The following is a 24,515-nucleotide window of genomic DNA, read 5'->3' on the forward strand; positions in this document are numbered from 1 at the left end:
AGATCTTTTAAAGCCACAAGGATAGAAAATTTGCCCATTGATTAATTTAACCCCCCCCCCTAAAAAAAAAAGAATGGATGAACCGACACATTTTTCAAGATGGTTCGAAAAAATGTTTGTTCTTCAAGTGCGTAAACATCTTAATTCGAAAAACCTGCCTCAAAAAGCTGTGCTATTGATCGACAACACACTTTCTCACTTAGCAACAAGCGTGCTAAAGTCTTCTGATGGACACATTTTTGCGACTTTTCTCCCCCCCCCCCAAGCGTTACTGTGCTAATCCAACCCATGGACCAAGGAGTCATTGCAACAATGAAGAGAACATACCAAATCAAGCTGCTAATGACCAAAATTGAAGAAGGTTATGATCCGAAAGAGTTTTGGAAACACTACACAATCTTGGACAGCATCTGCATGGGACTCAGTGAAACCGTCAACCCTCATAAATCATGGAGAAAACTCATGCCCAATGCTGAAGCCAACAACAACCTAACCCCTTTGAGTTGTGAAGAAGAGAATGAAAATGTAGACACGCCCACGGCAACTTTTGCCGATATAATGTAAACAGTTCCGGGTGGTGAGAACATCGATGCTGAAAACATTAACGAGTGGTTGGAGTGTGACGTCAACGAACCTGACTTCGAACACTTGATAGATGATGAAATTGTGAAGACGGATTACTGAGCTATTTGGAAGAACAAGACGACACAGAGTTGGCCAAGAAACTTATGCTACGAAAAATGCAATCTCAGATCAAGAGAAAATGCTTCCAAAGCAAAAAGCAAACACAAATGACTGATTGCTTCAAAAAGGTGTAGTTTTACAGTTATGCTCTTGTAATTACATAATACATTACAGTATTAAAACAGTACATATGTTATAATTTTTCTGTGTATCCTTGATGCCTCTCGTAAGTACAAAGCACTTTTCTGTTTTCATTAACAAAATGCATTTTAGGTTAGTTTTGAGTGATATACTAAAATATTAAGCATTAGTTAAACATTTCCTGCTGTTTATTTTCCGTTTTATTGTACATAAAACAATTTTTCAAAATTGGAATGACTGTTTTCTCTTTTGCTATACCCGTTTTTAGCTTTTTTCGGATTATGCGCGATTTTTGTTATCCGCGGCGGCCGCACCACCCTATTCTGCGGATAATCAGGAGTGTACTGTAGCTCTATTCTAACACAGTTATTTTGACACAAAATTGGACTTTTTCTGAAATAACATACCAATTTTTTTCCATATTTCGATTCTACGACTCAAATTATGCCTAAATATGAAATTTTGTTAAATTTGTTGGGAAATTTACAGAGAAATTCACAAATTTATGTTTGTGCTTTTTTTTTTTTTTTTCAGTTTGCAGGAAGAATAGTTTACTTGACGAACTTCTTAATATATGGTAACCTATTTTCCTTTCCCTTGAGCGGAAGAAAGTCACAATCGTTCCTTTTTTCAAATAATGTTCTTTATATTATATATTTAATTATAACTGTTATTACTTCAAGTAATTTTTTCTTTTCGAATTTCATTTTAATTGTTTAAGTTGCATGGTTTCTTTCGAATAACTGTTTTAAAAATTTCTATTTACCCATTCGATTTGGGTAGTTTCAATAAAAGGTGCATCATTTATTTTCTTCAGATAATTTTCTTTGTAAATTTTTTTTTTTTTTTTTTTTTCTTTGCCATAGTTTTTGTTTTAGGTAATTTTTAAATTTTCAGACTTTTATTTTAATTGTTTGTGTTGCACTGTCTTTTCAGATAATTATTTTAAAATTTTCTATTTATTCATTCGAACTGAGCATTTTAAATATATTTATTAATATAAATTTTTCAGGATTTTATTTTATTTATTTAAATTGCATTTCTTTTGAAAGAATAGACTACGATGCATCTGAAAATTGAATATATTAAAAGAGAAAATACAGTAAAGCACAGTTAACACGCCTTTCAATGTTCCGTTTAGAAAAGATATATAAATGAGAAGGAAGTATAATCGAGATTTTAACTTAGGGTGACTTGCATATATTGCTTTAAATAGCTTTAACATTGTGCACATTGCTTTACACAATTTTATCATCCTACATTTAGTTTCTTAAAATGTTATTCATGCCTTAGTCAAATATTTTATTTTTGAAATTGCAAGAATCAAATATATCATACGATAAAAAAGTTTTAAATAAAAAAAAATACTAATTTAATTTTTTCCCCCTTAATGGCTTGCTTTTTTTCTTCAGGCATTCTGCAAGTATATACAAAACCGTCCAACTTTTCGAAACACCTTGGTATTTCTGACGCCAAATTCTCCTTCAAATTTTTGCTTATTTTATTTTCTTCTTTCCTTCTACATTTATTTTTAGTGCTCACACAAGAAAATTAAGATTTTTCAATTGTTACACTTCCATAAATTTTGCATTCTTGTCAAATTTTTTAAAATATCAATTACATCAATTGCGTTTCCAGCTGAAGACACTTTTTCATTTTCTAGACATTTTAACTATAAATAAAGTTTAAAGCAAAGTCCAAAGTATAAATATTTTAATTAAAAGATTTTTTGCTAAATGACAAAGAAATAAAATACTCGAGCAGTGTTTATTCTGCACCACCGAGAGACTGATTATTATATTGGCTGAAACAAACTAAATCATATTAAAGATCATGTTTTTTATACAATTAGTAGAATTATTTACTTAAAATATTCTTTCTAAGAGAATTAATGTAAAAATTTATATATATATTAAACTGGGACATGACCCAAACTGTCAACGTCCTGTTGCTTAAAAACATTGTGAAAATAAACATTAAACGAACTTTTTCAGTTTTAGACAATTCAATTTAAATGCACTTAAAGTAAAGTAGCAGACAATAACATGGTAAAGGTAAAAATTTACTAAAAACACAAATATTTTTTAAAAAAGGAAGAAATTAAAAAGAAAGTTAAAATTTTGAATAATATCCATAATTTTAAGAAAGTAGCTTTTCATATAGTATTAATAAATATTTATTACGAATCTTTGAGGGAAAAAATTTCATATAATTAGTTCTCCGTAAAACTTTATTTGAAATTTAAGGTTAAAAATAGCTGTGGCAATTCACTATAACAAAAAATCCATAAACCACATTTGGCGTTAGAAAATGTTGAATAAAAAAACTCTAATTTTTTGTAGATATGCTTAGCTTGGATAACTACACCTACTTTAAGATGGTGGTAAAATTTTATGGGTTATAATTCAAAATTTTTTTTCAAAAAATTTATAAAAATTATTTAAAAATACAAATTTTAAAAATAAATCATAAAAAATGGGTGAATTTTATTTGGAATGAACCTAAATTTCGAAATGAGAAAGGAAAAATCAAAAAAGTTTAATAAAAAAAGAGATATTAATAAATATATATCAAATGTAATTAACGTTAAGGAGCTAAAATTTTGAGAGCTAATTTTTTTAAAAACTACTCATACGATTTTTACAAAATTTTGCAGTCTGGCATAATTTGAGCTGTAGAATTGAAATACGGAAAAAAATTGGTATGTTATTTCAGAAAAAGTGTGATTTTGTGTCAAAATACCTATGTTAGAATAGTGCCATATATAAATCTAATACATATCCTAAGTCACGCTTTCAAGACATGAAAAACACAATATGAATTTTGTCAATTGGCACAGTGGAACTAGAGTTATAGAACTGTCCCACCCTTTTTTTGTGCAGTGCACATAAAAATTACTGTTGCTAACTATGATATAGAACTATCTTGTGTACACAAAAAACAATTGGATGTGCATTATCATGGAATAAAATTATGGTTTTTAAGTGGCGTTGTTCCTTAATCTTCAAATTGGATCCGGCTTATTATTTTTTGCAGACTATTAGAGCAATTTTATAAAAGTAAGCTTGAACTTTCGATTATGTGAAATAGAATTTCTAATATATATTTATTAATATGTAAAGGATCTACAAAGTGAAAGTATGTTTCGAAGTTCATTAAACAAAAAGTGGAATTGCTGCAAAAAATGGATAAAGGCATATCCTTTATTTATCTAAACTTTAACGTTTATTTATCTAAACTTTGTTTATCTTTAATGCCAGGGTGTGCAATGAATTGGAAGTTGATCTGTCAGCACTATCCTTATCTTCAGGGCAGATGTTTTTATTTTATTTGGCTTATAATTCCTTATTAAATGTAGTATTTCATCTCGATGTACTCCGTCTTTCATATGATTTAAATCAAATTCCTCGTTATTATAATTCGCTTCCGATAGCGAAGAAAGTGACAGAGGTTATTGAAAACGGAAAAATTTCGATTCATAAATTAGTCAGTAGACACAGCAATTACAGGACTTGAACAATGGAACTTTATAACTGAACAAGAAATTATGTCTGTTTATAGAATTAAAGAGAATGTATTATCACATAAAAAACGAAGCAACTTAAACAACTTACATTAAAAGAAATGTTTAATAAAGTAAAATAAATGTTAAGCTGCTTTTTTTTTTTTTTTTTTTTTTTTTTTTATTTAGATACCCTTTAGATCATAATTGTTCTTTATTTCATAAATTACGGTTTCATATTTTTAATTTTATAATTTCTGCATGCCATCTTACCAGATTTAAACTGATGATCTATAATCCGGAAAAATCGATAATCCGGAATCGCCGAAGTCCCGACGAGTCCGGATTAACGACTTTTGACTATTAATAACACATAACCATAGACAGCAGCTTGAAGAGAAATTAGTAAATGAGAAAAATTTCATAATTAAGATATTCATAAAATAAAGAATAAAGAATTCAAATACATTACGAATCAAGACTGGAAACAAAAGAGAATATTCAGTAATAAAGCGAATATTATCAAAAAGAATTTGCAGCAGTTCAGGCAATTTCAACATTATGAAGTGATTTTAAATCTTGAGATTATACAGTTTTTCAAAAACCTATAATTCCTACATATGTAACTAAAATACAAATAGTTCACTGCAGAGCTTGGTTTTGCAGCCATAAGCCAAACAGAAAGCAATTTTTGTATTCTTTAATGAACATAAAATAAACTAAAACAAAAAGAAAGGTTTTATTTTGATAATATAAAAATTCAAATTTTTTTTTTAGTTAATGCATTTTCAAAAAGATGAAAATTAAATTCAAAAATCAATATCGTTTATTTAATAGGGAAAAATTTACTCACAAAAATAATCAGATACTTTAAGTAATAGTAAAAAATTTACATTGTTTTTGCTTCTTAGCCTTTCATGAGATCACCTTTACACTTGATCACTTCATTTAATCTTTGGTCGCCCAAACGGTATAGTGGTTAGGGAAGCCCACTACGGTACCGAAGGGCCCAGGTTCTCCGGGAAGTCCAACCTCTCTTTGGAGTAGGCTCTCGAAAGCATTGTTCCATGTAATATGAATAAGACAACAACAACATTTAATCTTTGTGGCATTGATTTTACGAGTTTTCTGTTATTTTTTGAAGTATTTTTATGCCACTCCTCTTGGATTACTGCTATGAAAATATGCTCAATTTTCAATTTTTGTTTCTAGTTCCTTCCAAATATGTTCAATAGGATTCCATTCTGGCGATTGGAATACTGCCTTAATTACTTTTGGACACTTATATAACAGCCAGAGTCTAATTGTGCACAGTATGCTTTGGATCATTGCCCTGGTAGAATTTGAAACTATTTTGAACAGTAAGTTTTTGTGCTGACGATGCCAAATTTCAATTCAAGATGTCAAGGTACTTATACTGATCCATAAACTCTATACTACCAACACTGGAATGTGGCATAGATTCTCCATACCATAACTCATACTCCTTCATGTTTAATACTTGCTACTAAGTTTTGCTTTCGAAACTCTTCTTTGAGTTTCCTACACACCAGCACTTGTCCAACTGAGCAAAAAATGTTAATTTGCTTTCATCAGCAAACAACACTTTTTTCCAGCAGTCAGGTGTCTTTTGTTTCATCAATTTTGTGAAAGCGAGTTGAAATTTTCGATTTTTTCTTTAACCAATATAAAATTTTCTTCTTGCTACTCGCTTCTACCTACAACTACCATGATACTGCTCCAATACCAATACTCTACAATACCAATGCTCCAATAATACTATCCTACAAATTGCATTACTCTTCTTACAGTTTATGGATTTACACATATTCCATATAATTCAAGAAGTTCCGCAACAAGTTTAGGAGCACTCAGTCTTGATTCCTTTTAATATTCCTTAGAATAAAATGCTTCATTCTATAAGAATAAGATAACTTAAATGGTCGTCCAGGTTTATATATATATATATATATAAGTAAATAGGCAATTTTTCTAATAAATTTCCCTTTCTTTTGATGGAAATCAATAACTAATCTGTGAGTTTCTAACAATGTTCCCTTTCATTGCAAGAATACATTAAAATAACCACTGCAAGAAAAACTAAAATAACAAACATTTTCTAAAAAGAAAATTTGAATTAAAATAGCAAATGATTTTTAGATTTTTGCCTAGTTTCTTTATTCTAATTCCATAAAATACTGTTTTTTATTTATTACAAACAATTTTAGTTAGAAATTATGAAAATGCCCGATTAATTTTGTGATATATTTTTTCCCCATTTCAGCCTAAAATGCTATAAATCCTTTGAGAATATATAGTCAATAAAATGGAAAACACACAGAAGTTCTTGTCACTCAATAATACTCCCTAACTTTTGAAAATATCTGCACAACTCTTAAACATCCCAAACATAATTTCACAGATATAATTTCATTTGAAAATAAAATTTTACAGTTGTCTCTCAAACATAAGGACACTAAAATTAAATAAAATTTGATCAGGAAATTGCTAAAAACAAAATCTGCAGCTTGATGAAATATATGGCAGTAAAAATAGCAAAAGCAAAACATTTAATTTTTTTAATTTACTATTTAATTTTTTCAAATTAATTTAGTACAAAAACAGAGCTAAGAAAATATGAATTCAAAGGGAATATTTTTTAATATTTATTTTAAAAGCTTTTCTCCTATTACTTACAAAAATTTATAGTCACCGATAATTTTTGTGAGACACTGTATGAAAAAATTAACATGAAACACAGTTTAACAGTTTTAGTTTACTTCAGTTTTCTAAAACTGAATACATGAATACATCAAAACTGATAATATTGACATTCATAAATTAATGGGAAAGAAAAACATTATTTGATACATATACAGATAATCCTACTTTATATCACTTTTTTCACAAAAAAAGTCTTCCATACCACATTTTTCAATTTATGAAAGAAATCTAAAGAGATTTGGGGGTTTCATGAGAAAAAAGAAAAATGTAAAAATAACATTTGCTGCTTCTTTCAAAGCATCAGCTGGAGAAAAATATAGCTTCGACTGCAAAAAAATATGCAAGTATACAGAGTTTTGTCTACCATTTTGATGATCTATGATAGATTTAATCATTCTAATGCTGTCATACTTCCAAGTCTGTAATACGAGCTATCAAATACTGACTTTTAGCTTTGAGGCACATAGATAATTGAACCACAGTCATGTTGACCTGGTGAATAAAAATGACAATTTTTTCTCTGTCCACCAATATTTCCTAATTATTACAACCTCTGCTATTTAAACTGTGCCTAAATTATTGCCAAACAAAGAGCAGCCCTAACCATTCTGAATTTTAGTCCACCTGCTATGAAAAGAGGTTTGAGTAGAACTGCTGCTTTGGCACAATCCATTAACTTGAGGGATAATAGATTTAAAGTTGTAAGTTTAAGCATTTATATGGAGAAATTCTTGGGATCAGTAAATGTTTTTGTGTCTACATTCAAAAGAATCATGGAAATATACTAGTTACAGACTGCATATGAGATGTAAATATGTTTGTTGCACACGTTCTTAATTTTTTCTTGATTAAGACTCATTGATAATTATCTGTGCACTGCTTAAATAAGGGGGATCAACAAGGAAGTACCCTTTTACCACAGTACCCTGTATTGCCTACCAGCTCCCCTTTTGACTAGTGATGAGTCGGTACTACCGAACCGGGTATTTTGTAACGGGTACTGAAAATCGGTACATCCAAGTACCTGTTACTTCAGTACCGAAATCGGTACTTTTCGGTATTCGTTACTTTTGTACCGAAACGGGTACTTTTTGGTATTCGTTACTTCTGTACCAAAACGGGTACTTTTCGGTATTCGTTACTTCTGTACCGAAACGGATACTTTTCGGTATTCGTTACTTCTGTACCGAAACGGGTGCTTTTCGGTATTCATTACTTCTGTACCGAAACGGGTGCTTTTCGGTATTCGTTACTTTGTAACGAAAATATGCATCTCTTCTCAGTATTTCGGTATTCATTACTGGAGGATCGATGAGGGTTCAGCTCACTTCGGTTTTGGTACGAGGACAGTAGTATCTGGTTGTATTTGTGAAATGGTGATATGCGCTCCTCTTGTCCATGAATAGTCTGCTCCTCAGACACTTCCGTAGTTGATATGTTTTCTGATATTCAAAATCTTACTCCGTACAGATAAAATCAAACACGTGGTGACGTGGCAGAGTTCCTTCAGTGCACAAAATCGTTATCAGTACTCCAAATCGTTACTAGGGCACTTCGGTACTCCAAATCGTTACTAGGGTACTTTGGTACTCCAAATTGTTACTAGGGTACTCCAGTACAGCAAACCGTTACTAGGGTACTATGGTACAGCAAACCGTTACTCTGGTATTTCGTTACTTCGGTTCTCCAAATCGTTACTTGGGTATTCGGTACTTGAAATCGGTTTTCGGTACTTTTCAAAGTAATGGTTACTTGAGTAACGGGTATTTTGTACCGGGTACTTGTCTGTACCCGTTACTCTCGTACCAGGTACAAGAATGTACCGAAGTTGCCCATCACTACTTTTGACACAGCTTAATTCAAGGTTGTCATTGCTATTATCTCTAAACTCCTATATTTTTAGCTATCGTCCCAGTTCAGTTTACATGTTATTTCTGTTTATTTTGACTCTGCATACTATTCTTATTTTTAGCACTAATTTAAATTAACTTAGTTGATATTACTTAACAGTTCTTTTAAGGCCTCAAAAGTATACAAAATTTGGTCATACAATGATTGATAATTACCTTTACACTATACGCCTTTTTACATCAAGTATGATTGAACAAAATTGCTCTATTTTCATAAAACAGATAAAGGCTGTATATAATCCTTACCATATTAACTTTGCTTAATAGTTTTCTCAAAAAGCTAATTACAGATACCTTTATGCAATAAAAAAACTATACAAAATATTAAACATTAGTCAAAATTTTATACCAGAAAAAAAATATGAAGCTATTACTTACAGATTGAGCTTGTGGAGTAAAATCTAGGATATGCTCCTGCAAACTCTGATACAATTTTAATGCACTGTTATCTTTACCAAGGCAAACATTATGTACCAACCTATAGAATAAAAAATTTTTTAAAAATTAAAAAATTTTAAAAAATCTACCTCAGTAATTATTATTTTAGCTCAAACCAATACAGTTTAATATTTCCAATCTGTACATCATTCCATTAAGTACACCTAAACATGCAAAATTCAAGTCATTTACTTTAATGTGTATTATATATAGATGATGCTTGTTATGACAACTATAAGTAGTATTTTATAAACTGGTGTAAAACATCCTTACCTGATGAAAATATAATCAATTCCTTTCATTACATCATAGCTGGTAATTTCAAAATATGAAAAAGCGGAGAATCTTGCAGAAAACCAGGAGTTGCCAAGAAGAGGTGTTTTTTTTTTTTTTTTTTTTTTTTTTTTTTTTTTTTTTTTTTTTCTGGGCAGCAATGTCATTTCAAAATAACTCCATATTAATTCAAAATTTTTTTGTAATATACTATTGTGATTGACTATTGAGCTATTTATAATGTGTTTCTGGTGTAAAATATATTAATATTTAATTAGATATTCTACATTTTATATTCTTTGGCTACTTCAGTTTTATATTTTTGTAATGTGAGAAGATCCTGAGCAAGGCAGAATTTTATTTAATGACGTACTTTTTCAGTAGGATGAAAATAAAATGAATAATTAATGTTCATACTACAGTCAAAAGTCGTTAATCCGGACTCGTCGGGACTTCGGCGATTCCGGATTATCGATTTTTCCGGATTATAGATCATCAGTTTAAATCTGGTAAGATGGCATGCAGAAATTACAAAATTAAAAATATGAAACCATAATTTATGAAATAAAGAACAATTATGATCTAAAGGGTATCAAAATTTACAAAAAGAAAAAGCTTAATATTTATTTGTTTACTTTATTAAACATTTCCTTCAATGTAAGTTGCTTCGTTTCATGTGATAATACTTTCTCTTTAATTCTATTAAACAGACATAATTTCTTGTTTAGTTACAAAGTTCCGCTGTTCAAGTCCTATAATTGCTGTGTTGAGAATACCGACTAATTTGTCAATCTTTTCGTTTTCAATAACCTCTGGGTCACTTTCTTCACTATCGGAAGCGAATTATAATGACGAGGAACTTGATTTAAATCATATCAAAGACGGAGTATATCGAGATGAAATACTACACTTAGTACGGAATTATAAACCAAATAAACTAAAAACATCTGCTCTGAAGATAAGGATAGTGCTGACAGATCAACTTCCAATCCGCAGCGTGAAATTGATAAACAGATTTCGGATTTCAAAACATACTTTCGCTTTGTAGATACAAATTACATATTAGTAAATATATATCGGAAATTCTATTTGACATAATCTTTCTAATCTATCATAATCTAATAATGACGTTTCTGCCCCCCCTCTGCCGCAGAGCAGTGTGAAATTGATAAACAGATTTCGGATTTCAAAACATACTTTCGCTTTGTAGTAAATATATATCGGAAATTCTATTTGACATAATCGAAAGTTCAAGCTTACTTTTATAAAATTGCTCTAACAGTCTGCAAAAAATAATAAGCCGGATACGATTCGAAGATTAAGGAACAACGCAATCTGCAACATTAACTGAATTAGATAACTTTAGCTTAGCGTATAACTCCGTTACACATTAAACGCGCATGCGCACAAACATATTCGCAGTGTAAGGGTCTTATGCGCTCCCGTAAACGCCTGTGCGCATGCGTGAACGCGACGCATGCGCAGAAAGTTTGTAGCTTTGAGGTCCGGATTATGGGTGTCCGAATTAACGACTTTTGACTGTATTATGTAAACAAACTTACTATATGTGAATAAATTAAAATATCATTTTTTCATGTAAAATAAATTAAACATAAATATTAACTGATTAAATGTTGCTCGAATCACGATGAAAAGTTCTGTAAATACCTACAGCAAATTAAGACAAATCAAATAAAATTTAATAGGAAAAGTTATGCTGAAAATCATTAGAAGTGAAAGAATGGAATTAGCCCAATTTCAGTTTCCTTTACCTAATAAACTGCATTTATTGGCAGGAAATGTTTTACTTTGTAAAAGATAAAAATTTGAAATCAGGAGATATAATGAAAAATTAGGAATTTCCTTCTAAAATTGGAAGTTGGTAATTATGTAATACAGGGTATCCAGGAATTCTTTCCCTGCTTATAAATATTCATAACACATAAAATATGACATAAAGACACATACTTTTTTACCTTGAATTGCATGTAACATATTCAAGTTTTTGTGTACTTTTGTGTGTGTAGTAAGTTTTGTGTAAATTTCTACATGTGATTCTTTCATTGCCCAAAGGATATCCAGGTGATATTTCAATTCCATCCTTGTGTTGGTCAACATTACATGAGGGATGGATGTTATGACTTCAGTAATTCTGCATTGTAATACTACAATACAGGCATGAAAGCGCATGTTGGCAAAAAAAGCTGAATAACGCGCGGACACAAAATTACACAAAAACTAATTGCGCACGCGCGACCTCAAAAAAAAAAAAAAAACACATTTTAATATAAAAAGTATTAAACATATACATATAATTAAACTAAAATAATACTTGTACTTACTATTTTGCTATTAATTTTATCTTGTAAAAAAAAATTAATAAATCACCAAGAGATTGTAATGAATTAACCTTCTTTAAGATGCTATTTATGTAACTTAATTTAACAGTTGATACATGAATACTGTACACAGCATTACAACACACTAATATACATATTTATGTTATATATTACTGCCCATTTTCAGGCAATAACAAGTTTTAGAGATAATATATAACTGTTACTATAGCTCTCAATTATCTTCAATAAACAGTACTTTGTATAACACCAGAAAAAGTAGTCATATGAGATAATATAGTTACAAAATAACATATAGTTAAAGGAGGAATACAAAAAAATAGCTATTTTGTCTCAGTCTCACTCGATCCTGATTAAAAATTTTTAGGGAAAAAGCTTTTTCTTTTTTGCTACTTTTGCAGCCAACTTTTTTAATTTCCGTTTGCGAGTTTGTCTCGATTTCTTTTCAGCAGCTTTCATACAATCCATTGATACTTTTTTATTTTCTTCTTTATTTTCTGCAATGTTTAATTGCTTTTTTTTTTTTTTAGATTCTCGCTCCTCCTTTTTAATCTCTAGCTCTTCTTTGTACAGTTTATGAGCATTCCTTAAATTTTTACATGGAGTTTTGTGTACTGGAGAATGCATGTGGTTATCCTTATGTCCGACAGATGGCACCAGAACTGATGGCTGAAATTATTGAAGTCAGCCCTTGTTTTACGGTTGGTTGCTCTTCTTTGATTCGATATCCTGCGCATCTAGTTCCGCCTTTCCACATAAGCCCCACCTACTTCGTCTTGATGTGAAACAACGTATTTCGTGATCTCAGCTCAGGCAAACTCGAAAAGTTCGCAACAAGGAGTGCCCACGTTTGATCGCTAACCCAGCGTAATATTATACGATGGCATGATGTAAAGTTTTTTTACAAAGAAAAGAGGAAGAAAGAGAGCATGTCCTGTATTTACCTCCCCACACAACACCACGCCGGTCGCGATTTTTCAACGGTTCTGCATCGATCTCAGAAACAGCCTGGGTGATGTTCAAAAAAGCGGAATTACGCGAAAACACAGAAAACTTTGATACCTGTACAATATCATTCACTGGTGTCTAGTAAACCTGGTCCTTGACATAACCGCAAAGGAAGAAATTCAGTGGTGTTGTCTGGTGATCGTGAAGGCCAGTTTATGGAACTATCCTAATAGGCATGGATATCTAAGACCCACTAAATTAACGCACTATCTTGTGGAAAATTAAGTCCAGAATATCCCAAATCTGTGGCACAATAAGTAATTGCAATATATTGCGATAGGTATTGACTGTGATCATCTTTTGACTGAAGACACAGGTTCCATGATTTAATTGTGCATAAAATCGCACCACACATTCAGCTTGTGGCTGTTTCTGATGGTCTCCAACATAGTGTGAAGATTCTCGCATCCCCAGATTCTAGCATTGTGTCACTTGACACCACCATTCAAATGAAATGTGGCCTCATCTGAGAAAAGGACACATTTCAGATAGTCAATATTTTTTTCAATCTCACACAGCTTGGCAACAGCAAAGTCATAATGAGCAAGGCAATCAATCCAACAAACAAAGTAACAGTAAGCATGTACACCAAAACCTGAATATGTTCCATGCAATTCAATATAAAAAATATTTGTCAATGTGTTACATTTTGTGCTTTATGAATATTTGTAATCAGAAAAAGAATTTTGGGACATATTGTATAGTGATCACTCAGTACAGTTCAAAAGCATGACAATGTAATAATAATAAATTAAATAAATAATAAATGAATAATTTATGCTAACATAACTTATTAACACAAATTTTGTAAAGTTTGAAGGCAACCCACATAGGTTCCTATTTTTGAAGTAACAAATTCTTCAGAATTTTTCTGCGCCTTCAAGAAGATGAAACAATGTCATCTTTCTTGAAATTTATAGTTTAATATAAAATTTAAGCAAATTGAGATATCTTTACCAAGTTTTTATTTTTAATTTAACCACTTAATTCTTTAACTAATTATAAAGCATACAAAATCTGTAAGTAAAGCAATACGAGTATGTTTAAAACAGAATTCTAGATCTTGAAGAAGAATTAAATTTTGATTAATCTTTAGTTGTATCACACTGCTGATAATGGTTAAAAATATATAACATGTCATAGCTTTCAACCCTGAACATGAAAATTCAGGAGGTTTTTCAGACCCGAAATTGGGTGTTTCTGGAAGTTTTCCGCATTGTATGGTAGCACCTTTTCAAACGAACTTCAAACTGGCCTTGAAGACCCTTTATAATGGTTATTCAACTATTTATAATGATTCTGATGTAAAACATATTAATATTAGTTGGTAAGTTAAATTAAAATTTACTTTTTACTTGCCTTTTTAGTATTATTTATGTATTTTTTTATAAATAGCATCTAGTTTCTTTTTGATTTATTTGCATAATTTGTGCCAGGGAAGTTTTTTTTACGCAAGAGTTTCTAAATTACTTTGGTTTTCTACTCTTAATTGACTTTAGTTATCCTAGTCTTTACTTGCTAATTTCTCTAAATTCCACTTGTTTAAATTTCTTTTTAGTAATTCACAATTTTTGGTTTTGAATTTTTCTTTTACCCTTGCCTACATGAATGACGAAACATGAATTGAATAACTGAAGAGTTAGGTTTGGAGGCAACTTCGCCTTGATAAGTCTGTCTCCTGCCTGCTCAACAATTATTCACTTATGCATTTTTATAAATTTTTAGGATTAAAAAAAAATTATTGGAATTATATATTATACATTTATTATATATTCATAGATTTTGATACTTGCACTTGATTTACATATGCTCTCAGAATTTAATGATATTGTAGATTATTATAACATAGCAATAATTAATCATTTATTTGTAATTCAAGTTCATTTAAAATTTAATTAACTTTAAATTTGCTTTTTACGAATAGAGAATGTTTTTTAAAATTTAATATTTAATTAGATCTTCTAAACTTTAAATTAGATATTCTAAATTTTATGTCCTTTGGCTCTAATTTAATTTTGTAATTTTCTTACACTTTTATACTAAAAAAAATCTTGAGTAGAGAAGGAAGAGTTTAATTTAGTGCAGTACTTTCAAATGTGACAAATATTATATTAAATAATATACATACAGTTGTGTAGATAAACACAGTACTGTACTATTCACTGAAGTAAAACAAAATGAAATATAAATACTACCTAATTAAACATAGGCTGAATTTTCATAAAAGGTTCGATACTTACACTTACCTGGTGCAATTTAATGATTTTTTTTGTAAGTAAAACAATAAGTTACTTGATGAGTGCAAGATTGTAGTTTTTGCACCTGTTTTTAAAAAGATTTCCAAACTATCAATATTTATTTTAAGTTGGCAAGCATTATCAACAAATGAGCATGTAAGCATATTTTAGCAATTTAAAATGCAAATTTTAATTATTAAATGAGGATTATGTGATGCATTAAAAAACACATTACATTCATCTCCAGATCTTTCCGTAATTTTTTAGCATTCTTCTTCCAAGTATACAGTGCTCTGTTTTCACTTTAAAAAAATCAGAGAATTCCAGAGGCTCGGCATTGCGCAAACCTCAGCAATACTGGCTACCTACCAAAATGTGTCTCCTCACTGTTCCCTTTAGAGGTTTTGTATCAAAATTCTGTATTTCTGCAGAAATTTTACTGCAGTTTCTTCCACTGCTGACAAATCCCACAAAAGCTATTGGATTTTGAAATACATTAAGAATACATACAAAAATGGAGACATTTCTTGACTGAAAGATTGTTATGAGCAGGGTTGCCAGAACTGTTATAAACAGGGTTGCCTGAAGAATAGCTATGCACATGATTCCTAGAGTTTGCAACATTCGGAAAATTTGGTGACTTCTAAGAAGACAGTTGCAATAACACATACATACCAAAAGTTTTATACCTACCATGTCTACAGAGATAAATCAGATAAAAAAAAAAAATTATTATGAAAAAGCATGCTGAAATTCACTACAGGTGGCAGAATCAAATTTTCACACTTTTAAGTTTCATTAATTCAATGAAGTTCATTTATTCATGGGGGGGAAAACTTTTCTTAATAAAAGTTTAAAATTGGGAGATTTTGTGGTCTAGCAGGAGGCTTGGAGATGCAACAAAAAAAGTCTCCCGATAAAACTTAAAGAGTTGGCATATCTTACATGTATATATAGAAAGAAAGAATAGCATTAATAAAACACCCACAAAATGTTTAAATATAGTACAGCTGAAAAATGTGTCCAAAAATGGAAACATTAGCTAAAATGTACTGAGGTATTATATAATCATTAACTTTCCAAGTGAGTGAACCATACATATAAGTTCACAAATAGTAGTTACAAAAATTGGACAAGCTAATTTCAAACCCAAAATCAAATTATGTGTTGGAAGCTGCAATAATTCAGTGGCAATATTTATTAAATACAAAATATACACAAAGTAAAAGAAAATCATATTCCCACTCAAATAAGGAATTGGTAAAAAATTGAATTTTTTTTTTTTTTTTTTTTTTTTTTCCTTTTGCAACGGCAAACTACTGCTGTAAAAATAGCTTGCTGAAACTCTCACCGACAACCACGTGATTTGCGCATGCGCGCAGCAAAACCTAAAACAGAACTTTTTTTAACTGAACTTTGAAAACTCGTGATGGACGTTTGAGTGAAACATGTAATCCTACTCTTCTGCGTTATATATATATTTTAGTTTAGTGATGTGATTGTAAATCAAATATCTTATTATTATCTTAGAAGCCTCTCTCTTTCTGTGAGTAGTGCATCGATGAATGAAATAAACACTCCCGATACGCCTTTGGATTAGAAAGAAGATCGACTAAAAGGTAAGCCTTTTTACCTTTTATTTTCTAAGAAATTATTATGATTACACATTTTTTGGCATCCCGTACCGCGAATGAAAGCAAATTGTTGATACTTGTTGAATTATTGAATACTAAACAATGACAGAATTCATCGATACATTGAAAAGGAAACGCGGCCACATAAGGGCTGCCGTTACAAAATTAATTGGCTGAATCGAAACTGAATTATCAAAAACAGAAGTGAATGCAGAGGAACTAGAAATTTCCTTAGAACTCTTAAATGAAAAATCGATCGAGTTAAAGCAAATAGATGCCGATATAGAAAAATTAATAGACATAAAGGATCTAGACCAGGAATTAAACGGTGTTGACGAATATCGTGAAAGAATAACTACATTTAAATACAAAGCTAACAAAAAATTGAAAGAAATTAATATAGAACAACAAAAATTTAGTGTGTTAAGAAGCACTGAACAGTTAAGTATTATAGAAAACATTAAAAGCGAAAATCATAATGTGAAGCTTCCTAAACTTACGATTCCGAAGTTTTATGGCGAGAGCTGCGAATGGCTGACATTTTGGAACACTTTTTCATTAGCCATACACCAAAATAAAACGCTTGACGCTATAAGCAAATTTAATTATTTGAAATCCCTTTTGGGAGGTAATGTTTATAACACCATTGACGGTTTCGATTTAACCGAAGAAAATTACGAAACTTCAGTTAAACTCCTCACAGAAAGATTTGGAAATAAAGATGTACTACTAAACGCCCATATAGATAAATTACTGAAAATAAGACCTCTAAAGGATTCTAATGACATTCAAAATTTCCAATTACATACAAAAACAGAATTAAAAGTTATTCAATTACATACAAAAACATATTCGATGTCTTGAATCATTAAATATGACCTCAGAAACATATGGAGCACCTAATTTGCTTAAAACATTGCCTGCAGATTTGGTTTTGGAATATAATAAAACACTTCGAAAATAAAATTACGATTTGAATCACCTAGTGGAATTTCTTTCTCAGCAATTAATTGCACGGGAAAAGCTTTGCAATCGAAAGAAGCACCGTCAATTTCTCCTCATACAACCCCCTCCCCCGACAAACAAAACGCGAAAGCAAGCTGTCAACTTGGCATGATAAATGGGTACCAGATGTATCGTCTGCCTCGCAGTTGCTGTCTACAAATGAGAATCAAAATTATAAACATTCAAACTGCATATTTTGCGATTCAGATCATGAAAGTTATGAATGTCGGAATGCGAGTCGTTTAACCTTAGATGAAAAAAAGCAAAAATTGCTGAATCACGGATTCTGTTTTAAATGTTTGAAACGGAACCATATTTCCCGCTTATGCAAAACCAAAGTTAAATGTTCCATATGCGGTAAAGCTCATTTGTCAATAATGTGCAACTCTCACGGAAATAATTCTACAGACATTATTGGGGATGAAAATAATAAAAAAGACTGTGTTCTGACAAATAAATCTTGCATGCAGTTAGTAAATTTGCAAACTTTAATATTAAAACTTCGTGGGGATGGGATCGAAAAATATGTGAGAATTTTAATAGATAGTGGTTCCCAGCGATCCTACATTTCGAAGTATGCAGTTAGTATAATGAATTATAAAACAAGTGGTAAAGAAGAATTAATCCATGGTTTGTTCGGAGGAATTGAAAAGAAAGAAACTCATAGTAAATATTTAATTAGATTGAGTAGTCTTAAAGGTGATTATCACTGTAATTTTCAGGTTTTGGATCAGGATAAAATATGTACTGACATTCCTCAAATTCGTAGAGATACATATCTTATTGAACTGCGAAAACATGGAATTTAACTGACATGCAGAATAAATCTTTGATTTGATGTATGAAAATTCACCTTTAAAAATTCATGTTCTTTTAGGTGCAGATGTGGCAGAAAAGCTTCTAACAGGGAAAGTTAGACAACTAAAATGTGGGTTATCATGCGTACACACTAGATTAGGATGGACAATGATGGGGAAAAATGAAAAGCGTGAGTTCTCTGACAGTACGAAAACTGTATTGTCACTTCATGTTAATGATGCTAAAATTTCGGATTTACGGTGTCTTGACTCGTAATGATGCTAATGATGCTAAAATGATGCTAAAACTCGTTAATGATGCTAAAATTTCGGATTTACGGTGACTTGACTCTGCTACAACCCACACAAGAAAGGAAATTAATGAAATCGCTAAAACATAATTTTGTCAGTCATTAAAGAGAGATAGTGAGGGTAGATATCAGGTCTCTCTTCCTTGGTTAGAAGGGCATGAGGTTTTACCTGACAACAGATTATTAGCAGAGAAAAGGTTAAAATCCTGCATCAAAAATCTTCAGTCAAAAAACTGTCTGAAAGAGTATGAAAATATTTTTAGCAAATGGGCTGAAAAAGGTATTATAGAATCTGTTGAAGATAAGAAAACCAAAAATTGTCATTAACTACCACATAGGGCTGTAATTAAGCAAAGTTCAACCACAAAGATTAGACCTGTGTTCGATGCCTCAGCGAAGGAAAGGAATGGTGTGTCCTTAAATGACTGTTTAGAAAAGGGCCCAAATTATTTGGAATTAATACCGAGTATTTTAAACAGATTTCGCCTAGGTAAATACGGGGTTATCTCAGATATATGTAAGGCCTTTTTGCAAATAGGTGTCTGTCTTCGAGATAGAGACTTTCTTAGATTTCTCTGGTGGGAAGAAGGAGATTCCGAAAAATTTAAAATATATCGACATAAGCGCATTGTGTTTGGCGTTAATGGCAGTCCTTTTTTTCTCGCCGCCACACTGAATTATCATCTCGAGAATGTTCCTGAACATCAACAAGAGGTAGCTAAGAAATTAAGTGAATCAATGTACGTCGACAATTGTGTGGCCAGCATTGATACTATTGAAGGACTAAACACTTTCATTAATGCGTCGAAGGAAATTATGTCGACTGCTAAATTTGATTTAAGGGGATGGTGTTACAATGAACCTAGCAATGAAACTTTAAAAGGAAATCCTTGCAATAAAGACTCCGATAAAACCGTATCAGTTCTGGGGTTGAAATGGAATTTATCAAATGACACTTTGTCCTGTGACTTTAAAGATAGTTCTGTGAAACAGCCTGTCAACAAAAGGAATATATTGTCAATAGTACACAGGATTTTTGATTCGATTAGTTTTACAGCTCCTGCTACTGATTCCTAAGCTAATGCTTCAAGAATGCTGGAAACAGTAGATTTCATGGGATAAATATTTACCTAAAAGCATTTCTGACAAATTTGAAAGTTGGAAAAATAAATTGCACAATTTGGAAAAAATAGCTACCCAGAAGAATTTTTGCTGACTCCGAAAGAATTTCCGATTTATCTTATTAATGATATTTATCTTATTCCGATTTATCTTATTATTATTATCTCTTATTAACGTGTTTCGTGACTCGAGTAAATATGCCACATGCATATTTATGCGAAGCTGTAATGAAAATTCCGTTACATGTCAGCTCATCTCAGCTTGATCCAGAGTGGCACCTATCAAGCCGATTTCCATACCACGACTAGAGCTCTTAGCTTGTACGATTGGTGCTAGACTAGCACATCGTGTTAAGGAAGATTTGAGACTAGAAAGCTTGCCTATTTATTATTGGAGTGATTCTATGGATGCATTATTTTGGATAAAAAAGAATGAAAACTGGGCCGTTTTCGTTCACAATAGAGTGAAAGAAATCCGTACTCTAAGTAATCCAAACGACTGGAATTATATTCCTGGAACACTAAATCCAGCTGACCTCCCTTCCCGAGGATGCAGTCCGGAAACCTTAGTCAAATAGAAATGGTGGGAGGGTCCCGATTGGTTGAGAAATGATTCAGAAAAATAGCCTACCTCTGAAATTGTACTGAATTTTGACATTATAAATGCTGAAAGAAAGAAGACAATAATTTCTGCAGTTAATTCGAATGCTATGACTGAAGTTAATTTTGATAAGATTTCTTCGTACAATACCATTCTAAAGATAATATCTTGGATCTTCCATTTTGTTAAAAATGTCAGACTAAGTCCTAATGATAGAACTTATGGAACAATTACAGCGGAAGAAATTAAAGGAGCCGAACTAACTCTTTTGAGATTAGTGCACAGCAAATCATTTTCTGGATTAGATGACAAAAGATTACGTATACTTCAACCAATGATTGATTCTAACGGAATCCTTAGGGTTAAAACCAGAATTCTGAGAAGAGATGATGCAGAAAATTTTCGAGTTTCTATTATTCTTCCTTCAGATCATCCTATTGTAGTAAAATTAATTAGAGCTAAACATGAAATGAACAATCATGCAGGAGTACAATTTTTAATATCTGCTTTATGAGAACAATATTGGATTTTGAAAACACGAAAGACTGTCAAGAAAGTCATAAGAAGCTGTGTTGTATGTCAGAGGTTCGATACTAATTCTTTGAAAACACCCATTGCTGCTCTCCCTGAAGACTGAGTAAGAGAAGCAGCAGTCTTTGAGATTGTAGGTGTTGACTTGACTGGATCGTTGATATTGAAGGGAAATCAAAAATCATGGATAGTGATATTTACCTGTGCTGTTTTTCGCGCAGTACATTTGGAATTGATTTTCTCGCTACCAACTGAAAGTTTTCTGCAAGCACCGAGACGTTTCATTGCTAGACGTGGAAGACCCCACACCATCTATTCCGACAATGGAACGAATTTCAAAGGAAGTGATAGATTATTCAAAAGCTTAAATTGGGATAAAATATTAGAATAAGCTAGTATCCACAGAATCACATGGAAATTTCTTCCGCCATCAGCTCCCTGGTAGGGAGGATGGTGTGAGCGATTAATAGGAGTCCTGAAAAGAATCCTTCGCAAAGTTTTAGGACGATCATCTCTGAATCATGAAGAAATTATAACAATTTTGTGTGACTGTGAAACAATAACGAATAATCGTCCATTGACATATGTCTCGGAAGATGTTGAAGATTTATCTCCGATCACACCTTCCATGTTTCTCCATGAGATTCAACACATTGGAGTTCCTGATCTGGATAATATAAATGCGAAATCTTTAAACAAAAGGCTTATTTATCAACAAAAACTTTTACAAGATCTAAGTAAAAGATTTCGAATCGAATATCTCGGACAGTTACAGCAAAATTATGAACATGTAAAAGCTTCACAACCTCTGAAAATAGGAGATCTTGTTTTAGTGTCCGATGATAATAAGAAGCGAACAGACTGGATATTGGCGAAAGTAACCGAGGATTTTCAAATCTCGGGATGGACATGTGCGTTTAGTTAAGGTCAAGACTAAGCTTGGAGAAGTTTTGCGACCAACCAAGTGTTTGTATCCTTTGGAGATAACATCATCAGATGAACAGTCTAGATTTAGAAATGTGGCAAGCAGCTCTTCTGGTGAACCAGAGACTTACTGCGATCCTGATATTCGTAATGACTTGCCTCAAGATCTTAATAGCGAAAAGATTCCATCGATGATTACAAGAACTGGTCGAATGGTAAAGCCTGTTCAAATGTTACAGTTTTAAATTTGATTTTTCAGCAAATTTAAAGCTGGGAGTATGTTGAAACTCTCACCGACAACCACGTGATTTGCGCATGTGTGCAGCAAAAACTAAAACATTAAACTAAAACGTTTTTAACTGAACTTTGAGAACTCGTGATGGACGTTTGAGTGAAACATGTAATCCTACTCTTCTGTGTTATATACTATATATTTTAGTTTAGTGATGTGATTGTAAATTAAATATCTTATTATCTTAGAAGCCTCTCTCTTTCTGTGAGTAGTGCATCGATGAATGAAATAAACACTCCCGGATATGCCTTTGGATTAGAAAGAAGATCGACTAAAAGGTAAGCCTTTTTACCTTTTATTTTCTAAGAAATTATTATGATTACACATAGCTAGTAAACAATACCAAACAAAACAAATGGTACTCAACATATTATCATAATCACTTTATCATTAAGTACCCCCCTAAAATGTGTTACACTCTGGCAACCATGCACATAATCACTCTTCAGACAACCATGCATATAACAATTCTTCAGCCAAACATCACCATTTTTGTACGAGTTCCTTTTGTTGTAATCAAAGTTCAAACATTTTTTATAGATGAACTGTGATACTTTTGCCTAAAATTTGATTTTAAAATATTTGCCACCAACAGAAAAGACTAAAGTAACATTTCAACAAGATTATAGCATTTTATGCAAAATCACTAAAGGGAATAATGACATGATGTGTTTGGTAAATAGTCGGTGAGCAATGAAAAGGGTGTGATATTGTCTGATTTTTTTTAAAAGTGAAAACAGATTAATGTGTACATGAACAGAAGACCAGCATAAATTACATAAGGATTTGCAAAAAAATGTTGAGTATTAATTTTTTATGTAGCATATAACCCAGTGGTTGCCAAACTTTTACGAGTCACTAGATCTTTTCTCAATTAAAATTTTTTCACGGTGCCCTCCCTACCCTAAGTAAATGTAAGGCTAATCATAAGTAAGAGATAAGAATAAATAAAACTCATGTATCTTACTTATTAAACATTTTTTGTTACTTTATTAACAATAAATTAATAATTAATGTGATGGATGAGACTACTAATCACAGCACACTTTCTCAAATCATGCAATTAAACTGGATATGGCCACTCTCATTTCCTTTTCCATATTGATTTTTGCTCTATATTTACTTTTATTATAGCAGCTGCCAAAAATCCAGCTTTGCATAATACGACATCAAAAATGGAATTAAAATCCACTGAGTCTTATCACTTAGAAAGGGATGTTCATTTTTTATTGAAATCAAAACTTCTACCAATTCCTTGCTGCCAAATTCTGCTTTCAAACTATTGTCGCAAAACAACTCGGTAAGATTCTTTCTTCTGCAGAAGTAAACTCAGATGAAACAACAGTGTTAAATAGATTTGAATCCACGCAAACCTCTCAAAATTTTCATTGAGGAAGCATTTCTCAAACTAGACAATTAGCTGTGATAAACATCCTTCAAACATAATTCTTCAGAATGATCAAGTTCATTTGACATAAAAAATTGCTGCAATCTTATAAAACAACCTTTGATCCAATTTTCTTCTTCACAGTTAAGAGTTTTTTTATAAAAGCTGATGCTTTTTCTGTTGACTTCAAAAGGTGCATGTTTTTTCCCTGATGACAGAGAGTAGGGGAATTCACCTTTTCAAAAATTAGGCATAAGTATGTCAATTTTATTAAAAAATTGGGATCAATAAAACCGTCTGCATCTTTGTACCATTTCCTTTAAGGAGAATAAATATTTCTACCTGCGTTGAAAGGTATGTGATAAAACATTACCACGATAGAGCTATTTTGCATTGCTATAGTACAACAAAGATGAGTGTTTGGCTTCCATATCCTCACTGACTTTTTTTAAAAAAACATGCTTTCAGTGGAGAAGATTTTATAAAATACAGTCAAAAGTCGTTAATCCAGACACCCATAATCCGAAATGATCTTTAATCCGGACCTCAAAGCTACAAACTTTCTGCGCATGCTTCAACGTATAATGCATTCACGCATGCGCGTAATACTTTTACGCAAACGCATATGCGTGTGCGCA

General features: G+C 31.6%; 1 protein-coding gene and 1 long non-coding RNA gene across 11 annotated transcripts in view; one reads left to right on the forward strand and one right to left on the reverse strand.

The window, feature by feature from the left end:
* LOC118205983 (cullin-5-like) overlaps positions 1-24,515 on the reverse strand; it is a 170,684-nt gene that overhangs the window by 108,055 nt on the left and 38,114 nt on the right. For 4 of the 10 annotated variants that reach the window (XM_085823827.1, XM_085823830.1, XM_085823829.1 and 1 more), the window contains one exon: positions 9,340-9,439. In XM_085823827.1, the coding sequence (XP_085679953.1) occupies positions 9,340-9,439 (100 nt within the window). Of the gene's footprint in view, positions 1-9,339; positions 9,440-9,672; positions 9,717-15,283; positions 15,454-15,509; positions 15,557-15,643; positions 15,787-24,515 lie in introns of those variants that run through there. The other 6 variants (XM_085823831.1, XM_085823825.1, XM_085823835.1 and 3 more) reach the window with 4 other exon arrangements.
* Positions 266-23,522, forward strand: LOC146995434 (uncharacterized). Its single transcript, XR_015043049.1, has 3 exons — positions 266-910; positions 16,805-16,893; positions 22,679-23,522. It is a non-coding gene; the product is annotated as an uncharacterized LOC146995434 (long non-coding RNA).

This window comes from Stegodyphus dumicola, chromosome 9 (genome assembly GCF_044657685.1).
Source record: "Stegodyphus dumicola isolate Sdum_Otavi_A_Nest chromosome 9, ASM4465768v1".
NCBI lineage: Eukaryota > Metazoa > Arthropoda > Arachnida > Araneae > Eresidae > Stegodyphus > Stegodyphus dumicola.